Here is a 17,661-nt window from a genome sequence, read left to right as displayed (position 1 = left end):
TTTTTTTTTTTTAATTTTCCTTCTTTTTTTTCAATTTTTTGATTTCACGGTCAGATGGAACGGGCATACACTAGATGGACTAGAATCACGGGCTGGGACCAAGACGGATTATTTTCAGGATTGTATCTACGTAGAATATGTGCATTACATGGTGGATAACAGGATTGTTCTGAAAACCCGTAAAAATGTCCCAGGGTGTGGCAATTTACAGTTGTCCATCAGTGCCATCAAACCCCGAAGCCTAAAATGTCCGAAAATGCCGAGCCAGTCACGCCAGTGTCAATCGCAGCAGCGTCAATCGTAACCCAAGGTTGCAGCGGGTAAAACTTGGATGTCCGTCGTGCTCGACCCTCGGCGAACCAACCGAAATGAAAGGCTCTCAGCAGTGTGATGTGACCGGAAGTCTCGCTACGGTTGACCCGAACAAGCCAGACAAGTCAGAGTGTCTTTGAAAGAGTGTCACTGCCAGCGCCGACGATGGCACGATGGGTTGCGGTGGGGATAAGGTTTCAAAGTGTGGCTTCGTGGCACCATGGCAGCAGAGCCAAGAAAAGGTTCCAGAAGCCAGCAGGGTCAGCAAGGTCACCTGCAGTGCAACGCTGGAAGCATCGGAATCCTGAGAGATCTTAACTTCTATTTGCCAGAGTGCGAACCAATCCGGTTACCCGTTTCTTTGGGTGTTTGTCGATCCTCCCGCTGCAATATTCTAAAGTGACAACGCTTTGAGCGCTAACGTTCCCTTGGCCCTAGTGAGGTTGCACCCCGAGTCTTCTGCTCCAGGCCCCCAACCCCGCTGTAAAGTCCCTTGTGTACCGTACACTACATGGTCGACCCCCAAGTTACAGACATGCTTTTGGTACTGTAACGAACCCACTGTCACTCCGTGGATCCCTGCCCGTTGTGCCGTCTCGGCCCCTCATTCTCTTCACTTCCGTCCACAAACTGGTACCTTACAAGCAGGTACGCGGGACGATCAACCTACCTTACGCGACTGCAACAACCTGCCCGGGGTTCGCGACAATAACCTCCTCGGCGGGCGCGACAATGAGTTCCTCCGGAGCCACGACACCGCTGGGGTAGTGGGTGGCGTTGCGCAAGCCCTGGTACTCCAGTGCGGTGAGATGCTCATACACAGGCTGGGAGCCGTCCGCGAGCAGCTCCTCCAGCGGGCCGACACTAACATGTCGATCGGCCTTGTTGAAGTACACCAGACTCCAACGCTCCGGCACATCATTGCCCTCCATGTCCAGCGGCCGGTTGACGCGGTGCAGACCCGCGCGAATGCGGCCATTGGTCCAGCGCTGGAGCGTCTCGCCGATGATGACGACGACCTCCTCCTCCGACTCATACGGCATCGGGATGAAGGTGCCCGGGTTCTCGCGGTCCTCGTACTCCAGCCCCGGGGTCTCGTCGGGGAACACGAGCGAGATGATGCCGAAGTCGTTGTGCGGCCAGATGCGGCTGACGTCGCCGCGGTCGAGGATGGCGCGGTCGACGACAGGGAAGTGGTTGATGCGGATCGTGCTGGCCTCGTTGGTGCACCGCGACGTGAATATGTGCCGGTCCAGCTGCATCTCCTGCGCGATCAGGTCCAGCAGCACCAGCGTCAGGTCGCCGCACGACAGGAAGAAGTTCTCCATCGTCTGCTGGTAACCAGGCAGCACGTCGGCCGCAGGCCACTTGTTAGGGAACAGCTGGTCATTCGGGTGGCCGCAGTCGAAGCTCTCCTGTAGCGCAGTCAGTAAGTATTCCGAGTGAAAAGAACAAAACGGAAAAATACCAAGACACACCTTGCTATCGCTGAACTTGGGCTCCTTGATGGTCCCCTTGTTGCTCTCAAGGTACCACGTCTTCTCCTCGCCCGGCGTGCACCATCCTCGCTGCTGGTTCTTGGTGCGGTCGTTGATAATCGCCAGCTTATGCTCCAATGGCAGTTGGAAGAACTTTCTGATCTACGGCAATGTAAGCTCACTGTTTCTCCTTGTTTTTTACATAATCCTGATATCCTAAAACACAACACACACCTGATCGAATGTCTCGGCCACCAGCGGCAGTGGTACCGTGTGGTTGATGAGCTTGACAAACCCGTATTTCTTGAGCCCCTCAAAGAGCTTGGCCCGGAACTGCGCGAGCTCCTTCTCGTTGCCGCTTGCCAGGGCAGCCGCGTCGATCACCGGGATGGTCATGGTTGCTGAAGGGTTGGAATCCTTCGCGTGAACTTTTGTCAGCGCGTGACGAGGGCCTCGAGCTCGGACACGAAGCAGGGTGGATGGCTGGACAAATGGGGGCGAAAGCTTACAACAAACTGGTTGGATCAGTTGACTAGCTGACTTTGAGGTGTTGCTGGTGGTTGCTGGTGGTTGTTGTCGTCGTCGACGCGGTGCATTCTTCTCACACTCTCTGACCTCGAGACAACCGCGTTTTAATTATCCATCTAAAGGTCCGTCGTCGGAGCTTCCCTAGCATCAACACATGCCAATCATCACGTAAGTGCATAAAGAGTCTATATGCGGCTCTGATTCAGCTCACTGCCGGCTTCAAAATACGGAAATCTGACGACGCACGGTCACATTATGCCTCGCTTCCTGTGTGTGCGTGCATGAGTTACCTGTCACATACGCATCCTGTAGTACACTACGCAGTTGAATGGGAAGAGGAAGTACACAGTGCCAGTCCAGTTGCAGATTCGCGGTGTGCTCTGGTGTGTGGCACAGCTTGGTTCTCCGTCATGTAAATCGTCGGAGGAGTGTCACATCCGGATCGTGAAGCTATTGGTGCGGGCCCCGCATGCCCTGGTGGCAACGGGGGGTGTTTTTTATTTATTTACTCATGTCATTTGGTGGAGCTGTGCTTACATCAAGTAATGAAACAATACTCGGGAGGAACGAGCAAAAGGGAACGAAGGATTCCTTCGAATATTCTAGGCGGATGGTGAAGCCGTTCAGTGACTCCAACTGTTCAAGGGATCAGGCAGGGCCATTCAGGCTGAGCCTCCGAAGGAAATGGAGAGAAGGAGGGAGGGGGGGGGGGGCGACCGGGGTGATTATTCTTCCTGCTGCATATCCAAGTGTTAACATCGGGCCAACTTCTCCAATAAATGCTTCAGCTTAGCAGTCACACAATTGTCCGTGGAATGACGAGCTTTCGCGTATCGTCTGCAACATGCTCGTCACTACGACCGTTGCGTTTCTCGCCCGCCCCGAGGTGCTTGGCGCTGCAGCCATCCTCGCAATCGCCTACTTCTTGCTGCCGTGGGCCATCAACTACGTGCAGCTGCAGCGGCTGAAGAAACCCGCCGTCGATGTGCCAGTGCTCAACCTGAAGGGGAAAAGCTTCGATGAGGCTGCGGAATACTACTTGTACCACTTCAAGGAGATTCTGCAGCAGGGCTATGACCGTTTCAAGACCGTGTACAAGAAAGGGGCGTTCCAAGTCTGGGGCATCGACGGTTATATCGTCATTGTGTCGCCGCAATACTTGGAAGAGCTAAACGCCCTGGGCACCGATACGCTCGATTTCCACTCTGCGAGCCAGAAGCGCATCATTGGCGAATACGAATGGCTGCGTATTGCCGATGAGCTCGAAGCGCACACCATCCTGACTGACCTCACGAGGAACATTGGTACGCACTTGTCTCCAAAAGTTCTCCAACGCTCACAATACTAACAACCCATCTCTCCAGGCAACCTCCTGCCCAACATCCACAAAGAGATCGAGCATGCGCTCGCCACAGAATGGCCCGACTGCCCAGAATGGAGGCCCGTCAAGGTGTGGCCGAGCATGTTCCGCACCATGGCGCTGGTCATCTCGCTCATGATCGTGGGCCCGGAGCTGAGTCGTGACGAGTACTGGCTCAGCACCATGATCAACTTTGTGGAAGACGTCTTCGTCGGCGGCTGGCAGCTCAAGAAGTACTCCCTCTTCATGCGGCCCATCGTAGCCCGCGGCCTGGTCCCGGGCATCCGCAGTGTCTGGCGGCACCAGGAGAACGCTCGTCGGCTGATCGTGCCCATGATTGAGCGCCGGCGCGCCGAGAAAGCCCGCGCCGAGGCCGCTGGTGAGGACTACGTCAAGCCGCAAGACATGGTGTATTGGCTGGCCGAAGGTGCGGCCAAGACCAACCCGCCCCGCAGCGACGCCAACGTGGCCGAGCTGTGTCTGATGATGAACTTTGCCGCCCTGCACGCGGCCACCGTCACGCTCACCAACATTGTGTTCGACCTGGCCGCGCGGCCCGAGTACATCGCGCCGCTGCGGGAAGAATACGCCGCGGCTAAGGCCAAATACGGCGGCGGCCTCACGGAAAAGCAAGCGATTCTCGTCAACAGCCTGAGCCGGCTGGACTCGTTCATGAAGGAGTCGCAGCGGATGAACCCGGGGACGTTGACAACGTTCTCGCGCCTGGTCCGCCGCGACATCCATCTTTCGTCCGGACTGCACCTTCCCGCGGGCACGCACATCTTGGTCCCGGCCGCCATGATCTCGCTAGACGGCGATGTTTACGAGGACCCGCTGCAGTTCCGCGGGTTCCGTTTCCACGAGCAGCGCGCCGCAGCCGAGGACACGATGTACGCCAAACAGTTCACCACGACGTCGCCGCAGCAGATGCACTTTGGCTACGGCAGACAGGCATGTCCGGGGCGGTTCTTTGCGAGCGCGGTCATCAAGTGCATCACGATGCATCTGCTGGAGGAGTTTGATCTCAAGCTGGTCGATCCCAAGGCTGGGCGGCCGCAGAATGCGATTAAGGGCGCGATGAACATTCCCAGTGAGACGGCGGAGATCATGATGGTGAGGAGGCAGTAAAAGGTGTTAGTGTGGTCGGATAGACAGTAGATCTCAGAGATCAAAAAAGTTGAACGCAGTCTTTGGCAGTCTTTGTGTACTTTCCAGTTATTACCCCTTATTCCCGCTTGATTCAGGGGCTACGGTAATCTATGTAATAACATCCATACGGCAGTAATTAATTACCATTCTTTTAAGTCACTGTCAACAACAGACCACAGCAAAACGTCAAGTAAGAACCTAAGTCTTCACCTAACTTTTCCAAATGCCTCTGGGAGCTTCAAGCTTTCCCGAATTGATCTCTTTGCTTCCTGACACCTCCCTCTAAGGGCGAGAGAAACAGACTTGAACAAGCAAACCGTCATCCCATCTGCCGACCAAATCCCCAGCTTCCCCAGATTCCCACAACCCCCTTTCGCCCCCAAACCAGGAAGACAATCCTCAAGGGCCGAAAGGAATGTACGCTCCGGGTCCCGCGGCCTTCCACGGAGATTCCGACCACAAAGGGTTAACAGTCACCGTCCTGCAATCCCGAGTATCACTCTGTCATTACGGATTCACGTCGATTTGAATCCCACGCCAAGGCTGATGAGTGAGCACTTGCGCTCGCCTGAGGCGACACCTACGGAGTTAAGCTGACCGGGGTGGACACGCGGGATCCGGGAAGAGCGGAGAGGCTCCCCGATCCTTGCTGCCGACATGGGGCCGGCGACGCTGTCCCGGCTCGCCCGTGAGCCGATCGCCGGGGGGCGGAGCGGATCTGCGATTTTAACGTTATTCATCCATCCCCTGGCGGCTGGGGAAGAAGTTTCGCTTCACAATGCTCTGCTGAGAACCTCGAGCGGAAAAAACGTCTCAAGACTTGGCGGTGTAACACATGGAAGTCTGAGTCGAAACGCACTGTAATTAAGAATTAACTTCAGCAGGACTTCGGCGGCGATCTTGACCTTATACGGTGCCGTCGGGACGGACCTTTTTCATCCTGCAACCGGACAAAAACTCCATTGTCCATGGTCGCGATTTGGCTTTGCGTCGGCTCGCTTCCCCTATGCATAACGTGTGTGTGCATGCAGGGTGCACGCGCGGCCATCGGTACATGTACACTACACTAGTGAAGTGTATTTTCGCTCCCGCGACCCGCTGCAGATGGTGCTGCGATGCTGAGGCGCAGGGTTTAACCGGCTGACTGTATGATGCAATGGAACCTCTCGGACTCGGACAGCGCGGGAAGGCCAATGGTGGTGGATGGGCGTTGGAGAACATGTCCGTTGCTAACTCGCTAATCATTGATTCATCATGGTCATGGTAAGAAAATGTGAAACAGAAAAAGAAAACAGGAAATAAAACAAAAATAGGACCAATTAATGCGTGACAGCTTAACCCCAGCGAATGAATCCAGAATCCCTTGATCTGATAAACACGAACAGTGTCACCTGGCAGCTTCCGCATTCTCACATTTCCCCGACACGATGCTTCCTCAGCCGGCGCACCTACGCCACCGCCTGTACGATCGGTGAGTGGACGATGGGAAGCAGCCGCAGTCGCTGGTGGTGCAGCGGAAGTTCCTTGTGCCAATCCTGTGTGTAAAAAAGGTTGTTCGTCAGCATGAGTAAAGCAATAACTTCCCCAATAAGTCATCCAATAAACAAAAAATAAAATTGAGAAACCTATAGGGATTAGGGAGAGTGTAACGGTAACACAAAAACACGGGGGAAAACACGGGGCAAAACTGTAAACACGCAGTGTCACCTACCAAAGCAGCCGACAGCGCCGCAAGCAGAATAGCCTCCTCCTCCGTATCGGCCGTCTTGACGCCCCATGTGACTCGTTTCCCACCAGAGCACATGACAATAGCAATGGCCTGGGCGTCAGACGCCGCGAATCCTCCATCGCTCGCCACCGTCGCGGCCAGCTTGCCCAGCGTACACGTGAACTCGAGACGGCAGTCCGCAAACGCGGACAGGCCGAAGCGGACAGCTTCCAGGTTGGAAGTGCCGTGGCCGACGAGCTGGCGGGGGAGACCGTTGACTAGGATGACCGTCTCGATGCGGACGAGCCCTGCGGTACTGGCGGCCGAAGATGTGCTTGTCGGCGAGTCTGGTTGAAGCTCCCTCTTCACGAGCGAAAGCACGCGCGGATCGCGCTCGCGCACGGAGTACTGCCGCAGGAACAACTCGGTGAGCTCCTCCGGGAGGAGGGTACGGCCTTTCGCTTCGGACTCGGTCTTGACGACGGGCGAGAAAGCGCCGAGGATAGCCTTGGGGGCTTCGAGACGCAGGGCCTGGGACAGCACCCAGGCGATACCTCCCTTTCCGCTCTGCGAGTTGACGCGGATCACGGCCTCGTAGGTCGCGCCGATGTCTCGCGGGTCGATGGCGAGGTAAGGGACTTTCCAGATTTGGCTTTTGCTGTTGTTGTTACTGTTATTCGTATCGTTCAAGCCCGCCGTCCACTTCTTGAACCCCTTGTGGATCGCATCCTGATGCCCACCACTGTACGCCACAAAGACCGAGTCACCGGCGTACGGCGCCCGAGTATGCACCGGAATCTGCGTCAGTGTCTCGACCGTCTTGCGGATATGCGGCAGATTTGACAGGTCCAGGCCGGGATCGATGCCCTGCGTGTACAAGTTCAGTGCCAGCGTCACCAAGTCCACATTCCCCGTCCGCTCGCCGTTACCAAACAGACACCCCTCCACCCGCGTGGCACCAGCCAGCTGGCCTAGCTCAGTGGCTGCCACAGCACACCCACGATCGTTGTGCGGGTGCAGCGACACACAGACAGAGTCATCCCCGGCAAACCCCCTCGAAAAGATCTCGACCTGGTCGGCAAACACGTTGGGTGTCGACATCTCGACGGTGGCCGGCAGGTTGAGGATGATGGGGACTTCCGGCGTCGGCTCCCAGGCCTCCTTGACGGCGCGGCAGATCTCGATGGCGAAAGCCGGGTCGGTATCAGAAAAAGTCTCTGGACTCCACATGAGGGCCCAGGTGGTGTCCTTATGGGCCGGGTCGTCCTTGGTGACCGACTTGAGGTAAGCGGCGTGCTCGACGGCGGTGCGTAGTTGGGCCTCGCGCGTGGTGTTGAAGACGGTGTCGATGAAGTTGTCGCTGGTGGCGATGTACAGGCTGACGATGATGCGCTTGGCGCCGCGGACGGCCTCGACGGTGCGTCGGATGAAGTCCTTTCGGCAGGGTGTCATGACCTCCAGCCAGACGTCTGAGGGACCCTCAGCTACGCACTTTTGTGCGAACTGGAAGTCCATGTCTGACGACGCCGGGAAGCCCACCTCGATCTCCTTGAAGCCGATGTCGACGAGCAGCTGGAAGTAGTTCCATTTCTGCTCGGGGTTCTGTTGTTATTGTGTTAGCTGTATCATATGACCTCCTTTTTCTTTTGATTTTCACCCCTTTTTGTTCGATTGTACGACCGTGACGACTCGCAGTCGTGGTTCAGCCTCGAGGAGAGAGGACGGACTGACCATGGGGCTTGCCAGTGCCTGGTTTCCATCGCGGAGATCTGTCGACAACCACCTCGGAGGCTTGGTCAATTTCTTAGACGGCCATGTTCGGTCCGGCAGCGACGGGGCCTTGAAGGCCGCGTACTTGTCGGAGGCTTTGCTGAGCCTGAGATGGGTTCATCCGTGTTAGTTAAAGTGAACGTGGACGCAGTCCAGAGTGGGAATCGAGACGAAGGAGGGTTAAGACAGCTCCTACATCGGCATCCTGCTAGTCGTTCACCACGCAGGATCTCGGGTATCGTTGAGCGGGAAGGAATGGATCTGTCAATATTGCAGAAGGAAGGCCCCGAGATTTGCGCTTTTGCCGCGTGAGTTACCTCTTACCGAGTGCCTACAAAACGGAAACAGCACACAAGTCACCGAGAATACTGCTTGGGGTTTGGGCTAGTCCACAGATATCAGAGATCCGATCTATTGCATTACTATGTACTCTCTCTCTCTACGACTTGATGCAAGCTGATGGACATTGGGGGACATTGGGGGGTAAAAGCGGGTATGTGCGTATTTTGCGAGCTGCTCGCACGCAAGGAGGTTGATGGCTTGATGCAGAGGCTCGGTTGAGGTAGTAGGCAACCAGCTGGAAGAGTGCGAGATGCCCTCGGAGCTGAGGTGTGGAGGTGTGTCTGTCTACGTGGATGTGTGAATGTGTGAGTGTAGTGTACGCAGTATCGAGGTGTGCATGTGCACTGGGTGTGCTGCGTGCATGTGCAAGACGACCTTATTCGCGACTCAAAGGTCGAAACGTGTGATTTCCTTGGCTGACGTGGAAAAGTGTGCAATGTAATTACGAATACATTGTACATACATTGGCAGGTGAAGTGCAGGCTGATGTCCACAGTGCTAATTTGTTTTCCAGGGACGCCAGGGATGCTCACCGGTGAGGTTCTAGCCCTTGTACTGTACACAGTACCTGGTGGTTTGCTGCGGCTCCTAGGCTTACGTTAGGACTGACACGGACCGAGTAACATGGTTGATCTAGACGCCAGGGGATGACCATGCATTCCGTTCCTTCGGGCGGTCCGGAAATGATTGGCTCAGGTGACATTGACCGTGGTTGGCCCCCAAGACAGTCCAGGGCAAAGCTCCATAGCAGCATCCTATTGATCCCAACAATGCTAGCATCCAACACGGGAAGAGCAGGCGGAAGCAAGAAAAAGTTGCCCCCTTCCTCGCACTCGTGCATAGCCACGGAGATGAATTGAAAAGGCCCCGATGCAAGACCCCCAAAACCTCATCCCCATCTCGAATCACGCAACCAGCAAGCAAGCATCAACTGCACATGCAAGACCAGCTCAACGTTTCAACAAGCGAGCCGATCACGACCTTCTGATAAAGCGTCATGGCCACGACTGCGGGGCAGAAGCTGTTATTGGTGGATGGAAAGACGGGACAAGGTAACCCAAGCTGCAGTCTTCTACTAAGAACCCCCCCAAGACGACCCAAGATGCGGCAATACCCCTCGTTGTCCCGTGTGTCGTCACTGTGGTGCGTATCGCGGGGCTGGTAGGCGGGCTTTTACCGCGGTCTTTTACCAGAGTACCACGGTCGATACGCACCACTAGTGATTAGTTCTTTAGACTAGCTCCTTGGTACTAACGTGAACCCCCTCTACGCAGTTACCTTCGAGGCTAGTTGGAAAGCTGCACCGAACGCCACATTCGGCCAGTCGGGGGACCCCCACGAGCCGTTCGTCTCGCTTGACCTGCTGCTCGAGCCCGGCAAGCAGCAGGCTAACGGAAATGGAAATGGGCTGCACCATCACCACCACCAGGTCCAGCTGAACCTTGGACCTCGGACTCACGGAACCCAGGCCGCACCGGCCAATGACGAGCGCCTCGTCGTATCGACGCCCTATGGCGAGAGTGTGGAAGCAACCCGCACTTCGGTCGGCTCATCCGAGGCCCTCCAGTTCTTGGAAGACCTCCTCAAGGCCGCCCAGTCGACTCGCCGCGCCCAGCTGGCCAAGCTCATCATCCCCAGTACGGCCGGGTACATCGCGCGGTCGGACATCGTCTCGCTCCGCTTGAAAGACAGCGAGCACGTCGAGTCTGTCGCGACTTTTGCTGCACCTCGCCAGTACTTTGCTGGAGGCGATGTCATCGTCGAAGGGGCCGACGAATGCTGTGGATGGCTAAGCCATCTGCTTCGTCGGTCGGCAGCGGGCATCATCCTCCGCGATCATGACGACACGGGCGTTAAAATCAACCTGCAAAAGGCCTCCATCGCTTTGGATGCTCAACTCCACGACAGACTTTCCTTCCCCTGGCTCACCCGCAGCTTGCACCCTCGCAGGACACTCGCCATCATCGAGGCCGGCCGCTGTCACCCGCGCTATGGCGGGACAGGGCCCTCTGTCTACGGCGCAGCCAAGGCGCTCGGCATTGACATTGTGGCCATGGACAATGTCGGCCACTGGATGGATGACCCCGAGTTCCGGGACTGGCGCATGGCCTTTGTCCCGCTAGCCCTGCACGACCCCCCACAGGAAGACTTCGAGGACCGCATCGTGGCGACAGTCCGGTCCTGCGGCATCCCAATCGACGGGCTGCTGACGCTGTGCGAATCGTACATGAACCCTGTTGCGCGCGCCTGCCAGAGACTCGGCTTTCCCACCGAGAACCCGGCTCCGTATCTGATTGCTACCAACAAGTACGAGACGAGCGTCTTTGAGGGCCACCAGGCGCACCTGGCCAACAGCGCTGATGAGGCGGTTGCTATTGCGTCTTCCAATGACGGTGGGATGCCCTACCCGCTCATTATTAAGCCGTGTAACGGCTGGAGCTCGGAGGGTGTGAGTCTTGTGCATCATAAGTCCGAGATCCGGGCGGCCGTGGACTCGATCGACATTTCGCGGCACGGAACCGAGTTTGTGATGGAACCGTACTGTGCCGGCCCCGAGGTCGATGTCAACCTGGTGATGCTTGACGGCGAACTTTTGTTCTTCGAGGTGTGTGATGACATGCCCAAGACGGCCGAAGACGAGGATGATTTTGATGATGAAGAAGACGGTACAACCATCGACAGGCATGGGCATGTGAGCGGAGCCAGGAGTGATTCCTCCCTCAACACGTTCATCGAGATGTGCAGCGTCTTCCCTTCGTCGCTGCCCCGGCGTGAGATTGAAATACTGCGCGATTCCTTCCACGCCAGTCTCCTCCGGCTCGGATTCCGAACCGGTATGTTCCATCTCGAAGGCCGGATCCAAAACTCCACCACCGAATACGCCTATGACCACCAAAGGGGTGTTGTCGACCTGCGAATCAAGTCTTCTCCTGAGCGGGATGAAGCCCCTCAGGCATGGCTCATTGAAATCAACCCCCGCCCGCCCGGCATGAAGGGCAGCCTCGTGATCGAGTCAACCTGGGGCGTCGACTACTGGGCCACCACCCTCCTGTCGGCTCTCCGCGATGACGAGCGGCTGCGAGCGCTCTCCCAGCCCTTCGCCTCGGGCCCACAGTACACGTGTGCCATGGTGTTCATCCCGACCGAGTATGACGCCGACCGGTGCGAGGGTATCTTCGACTCGGACGATATCGTCGCCGAGCTGTTTGCGCGCCGGCCGGACCTCGCGAGACATGTGAGTCGGAGTGGGTGTTTGGTGCATCGGGGGCAGAAGATTCCCCATCCAGCGCGGGACGGGTACAATTCATTCCTGGCGTGGTTTAATGTCTTTTCGCGGACTAGCAGGACCGAGACCCTGCGGCTGGCCGCGGAGATCCGGAAGGAGGTGCGGTATCAATTTAGGTGAACAAAAATGTAATTCAAGTGTTGTGTCTACAGATTTCAATGAGCAATTAGTTCGGCCAAATCGGTATTCCTCTCTGTATTCATAATTATACCTACCTACGAAAAGTACCTCATACAGGACGATCTCTCGTCCTTGGATCCTCTGAATTGATCCTTCTCCAGGACGTAAGATATCGCCCCTTCTTCATCGGCTCGACCCTCTTCTCCTTAGCTTCCTTGCTTGCCTTCCGTCGCCAAAGCTCTCCTAAATCCATAGGGTAACAGAATCCGCTTCGGTTTCCCCCATCAGTGATGACTCGCTCATTCCGCAACGCATTAAACTTGACGCTCTCCTCTTGAAGCCCCGCAAAACCAACGTTGCGTCCCCCCCAGTCAACGTCCAAATCCATCCCATCGATGAAATCGGCCAGGTCAGCCGTCAGTTGCTGCAGCAGCAGTGAGCGCGCAAACTGAATCATGGACGCATATGGTACTCCGTTTCGACTCTTTTCCACGTGCTCCGTCAACGAAGGATCGACGAAGCAATCCGATGAGGGGACGAGCAAAACCCAAAAGTTGTAGCCCTTGAGACGGAAACATGAAAACACATGTCGGCGGGACCAAGGAACGGGAGGCGGTGGGCGGGCAGCCTGGTATTTGCCGTCGTCGGTGGAAATAATAACCTCCCGAGCTGTGTCTAGCATTGAATCGGGGATGCAGAGGTCCCATTCCTGGTCGTGGTTAGTGAGTGATCAAATATTCATCGCCGCGCGGAGAGAACCCCGTTACCCCGATAGAAGAAGAAAATAAAATGAATAAAGAAAAGGGAATCAACTACATTTGTGACCCGCCCGGCCCCATAGTAACGCAGCGCCCTCACACCGACCACACATGAAGGAACGTCCGCAGCGGCAAGTCGCTGGACGACATCGAGAATGGCCGTGACCCCATGGTTGTCCGGTTCTAGGCCAGTATCGTCGCGCGCCCCGGGGAGGAGGTCATGAGTGTCAGATGCGGGCATGTCGACATGTCAAAGTATTCATGGCATAATATAATTCCGGCTGGAAGAATATTCTAATTACCTATCCACGTAGCGGTTGCCGCAGAAGAAGAGAATGTCAAAAATGACTAAGCTTGATCAGGTGATGCCGCTGTGTTCGTTTTCCAGCAGAAGCGCTCAGCACACTCCAACTGTGCCAGGATTCAAATGAACGTTGATTAGTCAGCAGAGCTTCCTAACGCCCTGGCGATGGGGCCTTGAATCAGATCCTCGACCTGAAAATACTCGCCGTCTTGAACCTCTTCAGCCGCGGAAGTAATTAACTTTCAAACGGAGGACCCGCCCCGTCGAAGAAGTCCTCCATTTGATGGTTGAGTGCAGCTTGCTCCCAGCGACGTCCGGGCCATCTCGATTCTCCTCATGTGATGGTGCGTTTGTAACGACCGTCGCACGCACCACGAATTTGCGCGAGAGTCATCCCGACATAGTACAGTATAGCCAGAGTATTCACCTACCGGGGTAAACGCAGCTATATCCCTCGCTTGTAGTTTCTTCAATTGCTTTAGCCCCTCTTGACCTAGGGGCCCATTCTCAAGTCTCTTAGTCTTAGAAAACCGAATTCCCGGCTCATCACCATCCTCTTTAAGACTCTACCCATTTGTTTTTCAGCATTTCCGCTCAGGCTTGACTTCTTCAACCCTCGACACCAAAAAATGCCTCCTACTCTTGAGCTGCATCGCCAAGCCCATAACAATACATCTTCCACAAAAGATCCCTCCTGCTCCTCCGGCCGCTCCTCAGTCCGCGCACGCATCAACCTGATTAACTAACCGGAAAGTACGCTACTCCCCTTGAACGAGCTTGACGGATCGATCTCCTGCCTAAGTTCCGCCTAGGCCGGTTTTTTTTCTTCTGCAATTATTTATTAACCACGGGGAAATAGAACGTAGTGTCCGCGGGGAGTAGTGGGTTAATAGAACGCCTCCCATGTGAGAACGTGAGGAAATGCATCTACTCGGAACGGGACTACGAGGCCTGTCATCGAGATCTTGAGCGCGAATTTCAAATCTACCAGAAACTGCCACAACACGACCGGTTACTACAACTCATCAGATACTCTCCTGAAGAAGGCCTCGTCCACCCGTACATGACCAGAGGTAGCCTACGAGAGCATCTCCGCGAGGCTGCCGCCGCCGCCACCACAATCACCCTTGCCGAGCGGCTGCAGTGGGCTTGTGATGCCGCCGAAGGTTTGCATCTCCTCCATTCCCACGGGATCATCCACAGCGATCTCAAGCCCGAAAACCTCCTGCTGGATTGAAACTCTAGGCTCAAGATCACCGACTTCTCGGGCTCTTCTTTTGACGGAATTGTAGGATCTGCGATTGAAAGCACGAGGTTTTTTCTCCCACGGCCACTAAAGGAGCCGCCAACCGTCAGAACTGATATTTTTGCCCTCGGCTCTACCATTTACGAAATCGTGACGAGCAGACAGCCATACGAGGACCTCTCGGATGATGAGGTGGAGGCTCGCTACTCACAGCAAATATTCCCAAGCGTACAGGAATTGCCGTGCGGCCAGGTGATCATGGATTGCTGGCGCTGCGAGATACAAACGGCAGAGGAAGTCATGACGAGGCTCAAGGCACAGATGGAAATTGCCCTGAAAGCATCAAATCTCACGTGTTCACCCACACACTGGTCATCCGACCACGCTCCCCTGATCCACTATGTTCGCCTATATCCCTCGTCCCGACAATCTGGGCATTAATAGCGCCTTTTGGCCGATCCCATAGATACCTCATTCAACTCATTGCCAGTGCAATCGGCATCCCTTTCTAGTGCCGAACCCATCAAGGCGTCCAAGCTGGCACTCCTGAAACTCGGTCCATTGTTCAAGTTGACTCTACTGCTCTAGCTCTTCCATTACTCGTATATGACCGTCAAGCCCGTGACGTTGGCGTCGCCGGCGGGCCTTGTGGTCAAACGCTTCCACGCCAAATCTGCGCCTGATCTAGCGCGACTCGGCTTGGAATGCTCGGGACTCAAGTTCTTTCTGCTCCGTCACAAGCAGTGTTACGTCTCTGGAGCACCACAGTGCCCGCGTACGAGGAGCAGGGTACGTCAGAAAAGAGACGACGTGACCTTAACGCTGCCTGAAGACACGAACCCACAGTATTCAAGGGGTAGCTAGAACGGCCGAGGCCCAATGAATCTGACTGCCTGCCGCATATGTCATGAATCGCAGTTTGGTGGAGGGGACTGCTGTGACGGGGTATATTGACCATGCCGCAGACTAACTCAGAAGCCGTGAGTTCCGTCGGATTCCAACCCAACTTGGGGACTTAACACACGCTTTCCTCCGTCATCCTTATCATTGCAGGAGCGTGAAACTGAAGGAGCGTGAAACTGAAGCCGTATTAGAATGACTATGCCAGGGAGAGCTCGACATGGCGAGCATCGGACAACGTAGGGACCCGCGACCCCCAGTCCCTCCAGCGGACTTATTTGGCTCCTGTCCCAGCTCACGGCCCTATTCTAGTTTCTGTTGAACGGTGAACCATCACTAGATCGATTCCCAACTTGGTTTTCGTCAGAACAAGACCGTCTGGGAATTCTGACTGTTGCCTATATCATGCGGGATATGACTTCGGCGAAACAGTTATCAACGAATTACTAGATAGGCCCTCGCTAGAGTAAAATGATCAGTACTCGGTGTAGACTATCTCACATCCTGAGACGTTGATCTGCAGCGATCCCCGAGATATGAATTTCGAATATTTCTTCAAAGCGATGGCTACGAATGAGATTTCCCACATATGGAGAAGTGGAAACTGAAAAATAGAACTCAGAATCAACGCTACACCTGTTAGCTCCCCGTTGACCCGTTCAATCTGAGGCGGCCAACACGTCGGCTTCTCTTTGGCAATTCGATTTTGGATTTTGGCTATTAATTGGTTGTTGACTAGCTATTAGGCCGACTCAAGCATGGGAAACGGAGGAGGGGATATCAACGCAGCATGGGGTGAGATTTAACATGCTGCCGGCACCGAACAAGCGAAAATGTGATTCAAAGCTGGGCAAACCGTCGAGGCTGTACGTGTACGGATCTTGTGCTTTGTCCTTTGACGTCATTTTACCTTTTGGGGTTGAAGGATACCAAACCATTATCGTGATAATTATAAACCGCAGATCTCGAGGCGTTTTCCATTTTCGGATACATCCCAACAGGACGTTAACAGCAAGATTGCGACGGGCGGTTGAAGGTCAGTTGCCTGATAGCCAAGATCGCTTCCAAACGCTGACGTGAGATTTGCCCCAATCTTTCTGCATTTAACACCAGATAATTTCCTGAATGCCTTGCGGGGACATGTGCCGAGGAAGGATCGTGGCTAACGACCTTGGCACCTCCACAGCGGGCCAGGTGCTAAATATTCATTGGAGGTTTGGTGTGAAATGCGCAGACAGCTCAGCCACCGAGCATGGCGCCCAAGGCGCGTTGGCCGGTTGGCGCGGTATTACACGCTTGGCGGAGTTGCGCCGAGAAAGACGGCAAAGAATTGCAAAGGTTCAAAACATATTAAATACTCCTTGCAAAGGTTGAGGAGTGGTGCTTCGGTTCATATCAAGACATCCGACAATCTCTTATTCTTGTCACAATATCACTCTCTCGACCCTCGCGCCAGCCATTTTGCCATCAATCTCGAGCTCAGCTAACCAGACAACACGGCAATTCAACAATTTCTCCAGCACCATAATTAATAAGTGAAAGTCAACATTTCCGAGCCTTTATCATTCCCCACAAGGCCTGAGTCGTCATCAATCATCCACCAACACGCCCAAGATCAACATGCAAACCTCCATCCTCCTTACCGCCACCTTTGTGGTTTCAGTATCGGCACTGGCCCAGCCGGCCCCGGCCCCGACTCCGGCACCGATCCTAGCCCGCGATGACGCCGACTGCCTCCACGAACTCCAGCAAATCACGGCCGGTATGCCGCCGGCCCCAACAGGCGCTCTGGCAAGCTGGTTCAACGACAACGACCAAATGTCATCCGTCCTAGAAGTCATCAACGACGGTGCGCAGATCACCAACGTCGCGGATGTGTGCAAGGTCGCCATGAGCACGCCCACCCCCCCGGCCTCGTTGTCGAGCTCTTGGAGCGCGTACATGAACAGTCTCGAAAGGTGGCAGTCCACCGCTGCAGGCGATCTCAGCAGTGCCGCTGCTGAATGCACGGGAGACGGTGCTGCGGGCATCGCGGGGGCTGGGCTGGAGCTTATTGTGGCCACCGACGTTCCACAGTGCACGGCTGCTCTGGACAAGTACAACGATGCCGTTGACTCTGCTGGGTCAGCCACGCAGAGATTTGTGTCTGCCGCCGCGGGGGTCGCGACCCTTGCCGCTGTCTTTGCCTTGTTCTAGAGGAAGCTCAGCTGTTTAGGGACTGGGCCCGGCGTTGAGGCATGGAGGATACCGGTCACTTTAGACCGTGAGGCCCGCGTCTGTATTTTAATTAGCGAAGGAGGAGAAAGGCTTGTCTTGATGGAGATACCCGAATTGTACTGTACTTGCATGCAGGAGGCAGCCGTTGCGAATTAGTTGTTTACTTTGGATGTGAACCGCCAA

General features: G+C 55.3%; 7 protein-coding genes across 7 annotated transcripts; 4 read left to right on the top strand and 3 right to left on the bottom strand.

Moving 5' to 3' along the window:
* Nucleotides 1-509: 509 nt before the first annotated feature.
* On the bottom strand, nt 510-2,186 carry C8A04DRAFT_38901 (uncharacterized protein; the record flags this gene model as incomplete). The annotated part of the gene is made up of 4 exons (XM_062784380.1): nt 510-520; nt 1,070-1,727; nt 1,791-1,880; nt 2,025-2,186. The coding sequence occupies 4 exons, from the start codon at nt 2,184-2,186 to the stop codon at nt 510-512; spliced, it is 921 nt and encodes a 306-aa protein (XP_062635115.1).
* A 976-nt stretch (nt 2,187-3,162) lies between these two features.
* Nucleotides 3,163-4,806, top strand: C8A04DRAFT_30732 (cytochrome P450; the record flags this gene model as incomplete). Its single annotated transcript, XM_062781499.1, has 2 exons — nt 3,163-3,622; nt 3,683-4,806. The coding sequence occupies 2 exons, from the start codon at nt 3,163-3,165 to the stop codon at nt 4,804-4,806; spliced, it is 1,584 nt and encodes a 527-aa protein (XP_062635114.1).
* Nucleotides 4,807-6,275: 1,469 nt separating this feature from the next.
* Nucleotides 6,276-8,509, bottom strand: C8A04DRAFT_30731 (uncharacterized protein; the record flags this gene model as incomplete). Its single annotated transcript, XM_062781498.1, has 4 exons — nt 6,276-6,362; nt 6,539-8,137; nt 8,267-8,411; nt 8,502-8,509. The coding sequence occupies 4 exons, from the start codon at nt 8,507-8,509 to the stop codon at nt 6,276-6,278; spliced, it is 1,839 nt and encodes a 612-aa protein (XP_062635113.1).
* Nucleotides 8,510-9,644: 1,135 nt separating this feature from the next.
* On the top strand, nt 9,645-12,053 carry C8A04DRAFT_13877 (uncharacterized protein; the record flags this gene model as incomplete). The annotated part of the gene is made up of 2 exons (XM_062777887.1): nt 9,645-9,699; nt 9,922-12,053. 2 exons carry the CDS (start codon nt 9,645-9,647, stop codon nt 12,051-12,053), a joined length of 2,187 nt encoding a protein of 728 aa, XP_062635112.1.
* A 109-nt stretch (nt 12,054-12,162) lies between these two features.
* Nucleotides 12,163-13,052, bottom strand: C8A04DRAFT_38897 (uncharacterized protein; the record flags this gene model as incomplete). Its single annotated transcript, XM_062784379.1, has 2 exons — nt 12,163-12,762; nt 12,879-13,052. 2 exons carry the CDS (start codon nt 13,050-13,052, stop codon nt 12,163-12,165), a joined length of 774 nt encoding a protein of 257 aa, XP_062635111.1.
* Nucleotides 13,053-13,744: 692 nt separating this feature from the next.
* Nucleotides 13,745-14,352, top strand: C8A04DRAFT_30728 (kinase-like domain-containing protein; the record flags this gene model as incomplete). Its single annotated transcript, XM_062781497.1, has 2 exons — nt 13,745-13,831; nt 13,975-14,352. The coding sequence occupies 2 exons, from the start codon at nt 13,745-13,747 to the stop codon at nt 14,350-14,352; spliced, it is 465 nt and encodes a 154-aa protein (XP_062635110.1).
* Nucleotides 14,353-16,881: 2,529 nt separating this feature from the next.
* On the top strand, nt 16,882-17,457 carry C8A04DRAFT_13849 (uncharacterized protein; the record flags this gene model as incomplete). Its single annotated transcript, XM_062777874.1, has 1 exon — nt 16,882-17,457. The coding sequence occupies one exon, from the start codon at nt 16,882-16,884 to the stop codon at nt 17,455-17,457; it is 576 nt and encodes a 191-aa protein (XP_062635109.1).
* Nucleotides 17,458-17,661: the final 204 nt, after the last annotated feature.

The sequence above is a fragment of the Dichotomopilus funicola genome (assembly GCF_033296635.1).
Source record: "Dichotomopilus funicola strain CBS 141.50 unplaced genomic scaffold C8A04scaffold_54, whole genome shotgun sequence".
Taxonomy (NCBI): Eukaryota; Fungi; Ascomycota; class Sordariomycetes; order Sordariales; family Chaetomiaceae; genus Dichotomopilus; species Dichotomopilus funicola.
This window is presented reverse-complemented; position numbering and strand designations above follow the sequence as displayed.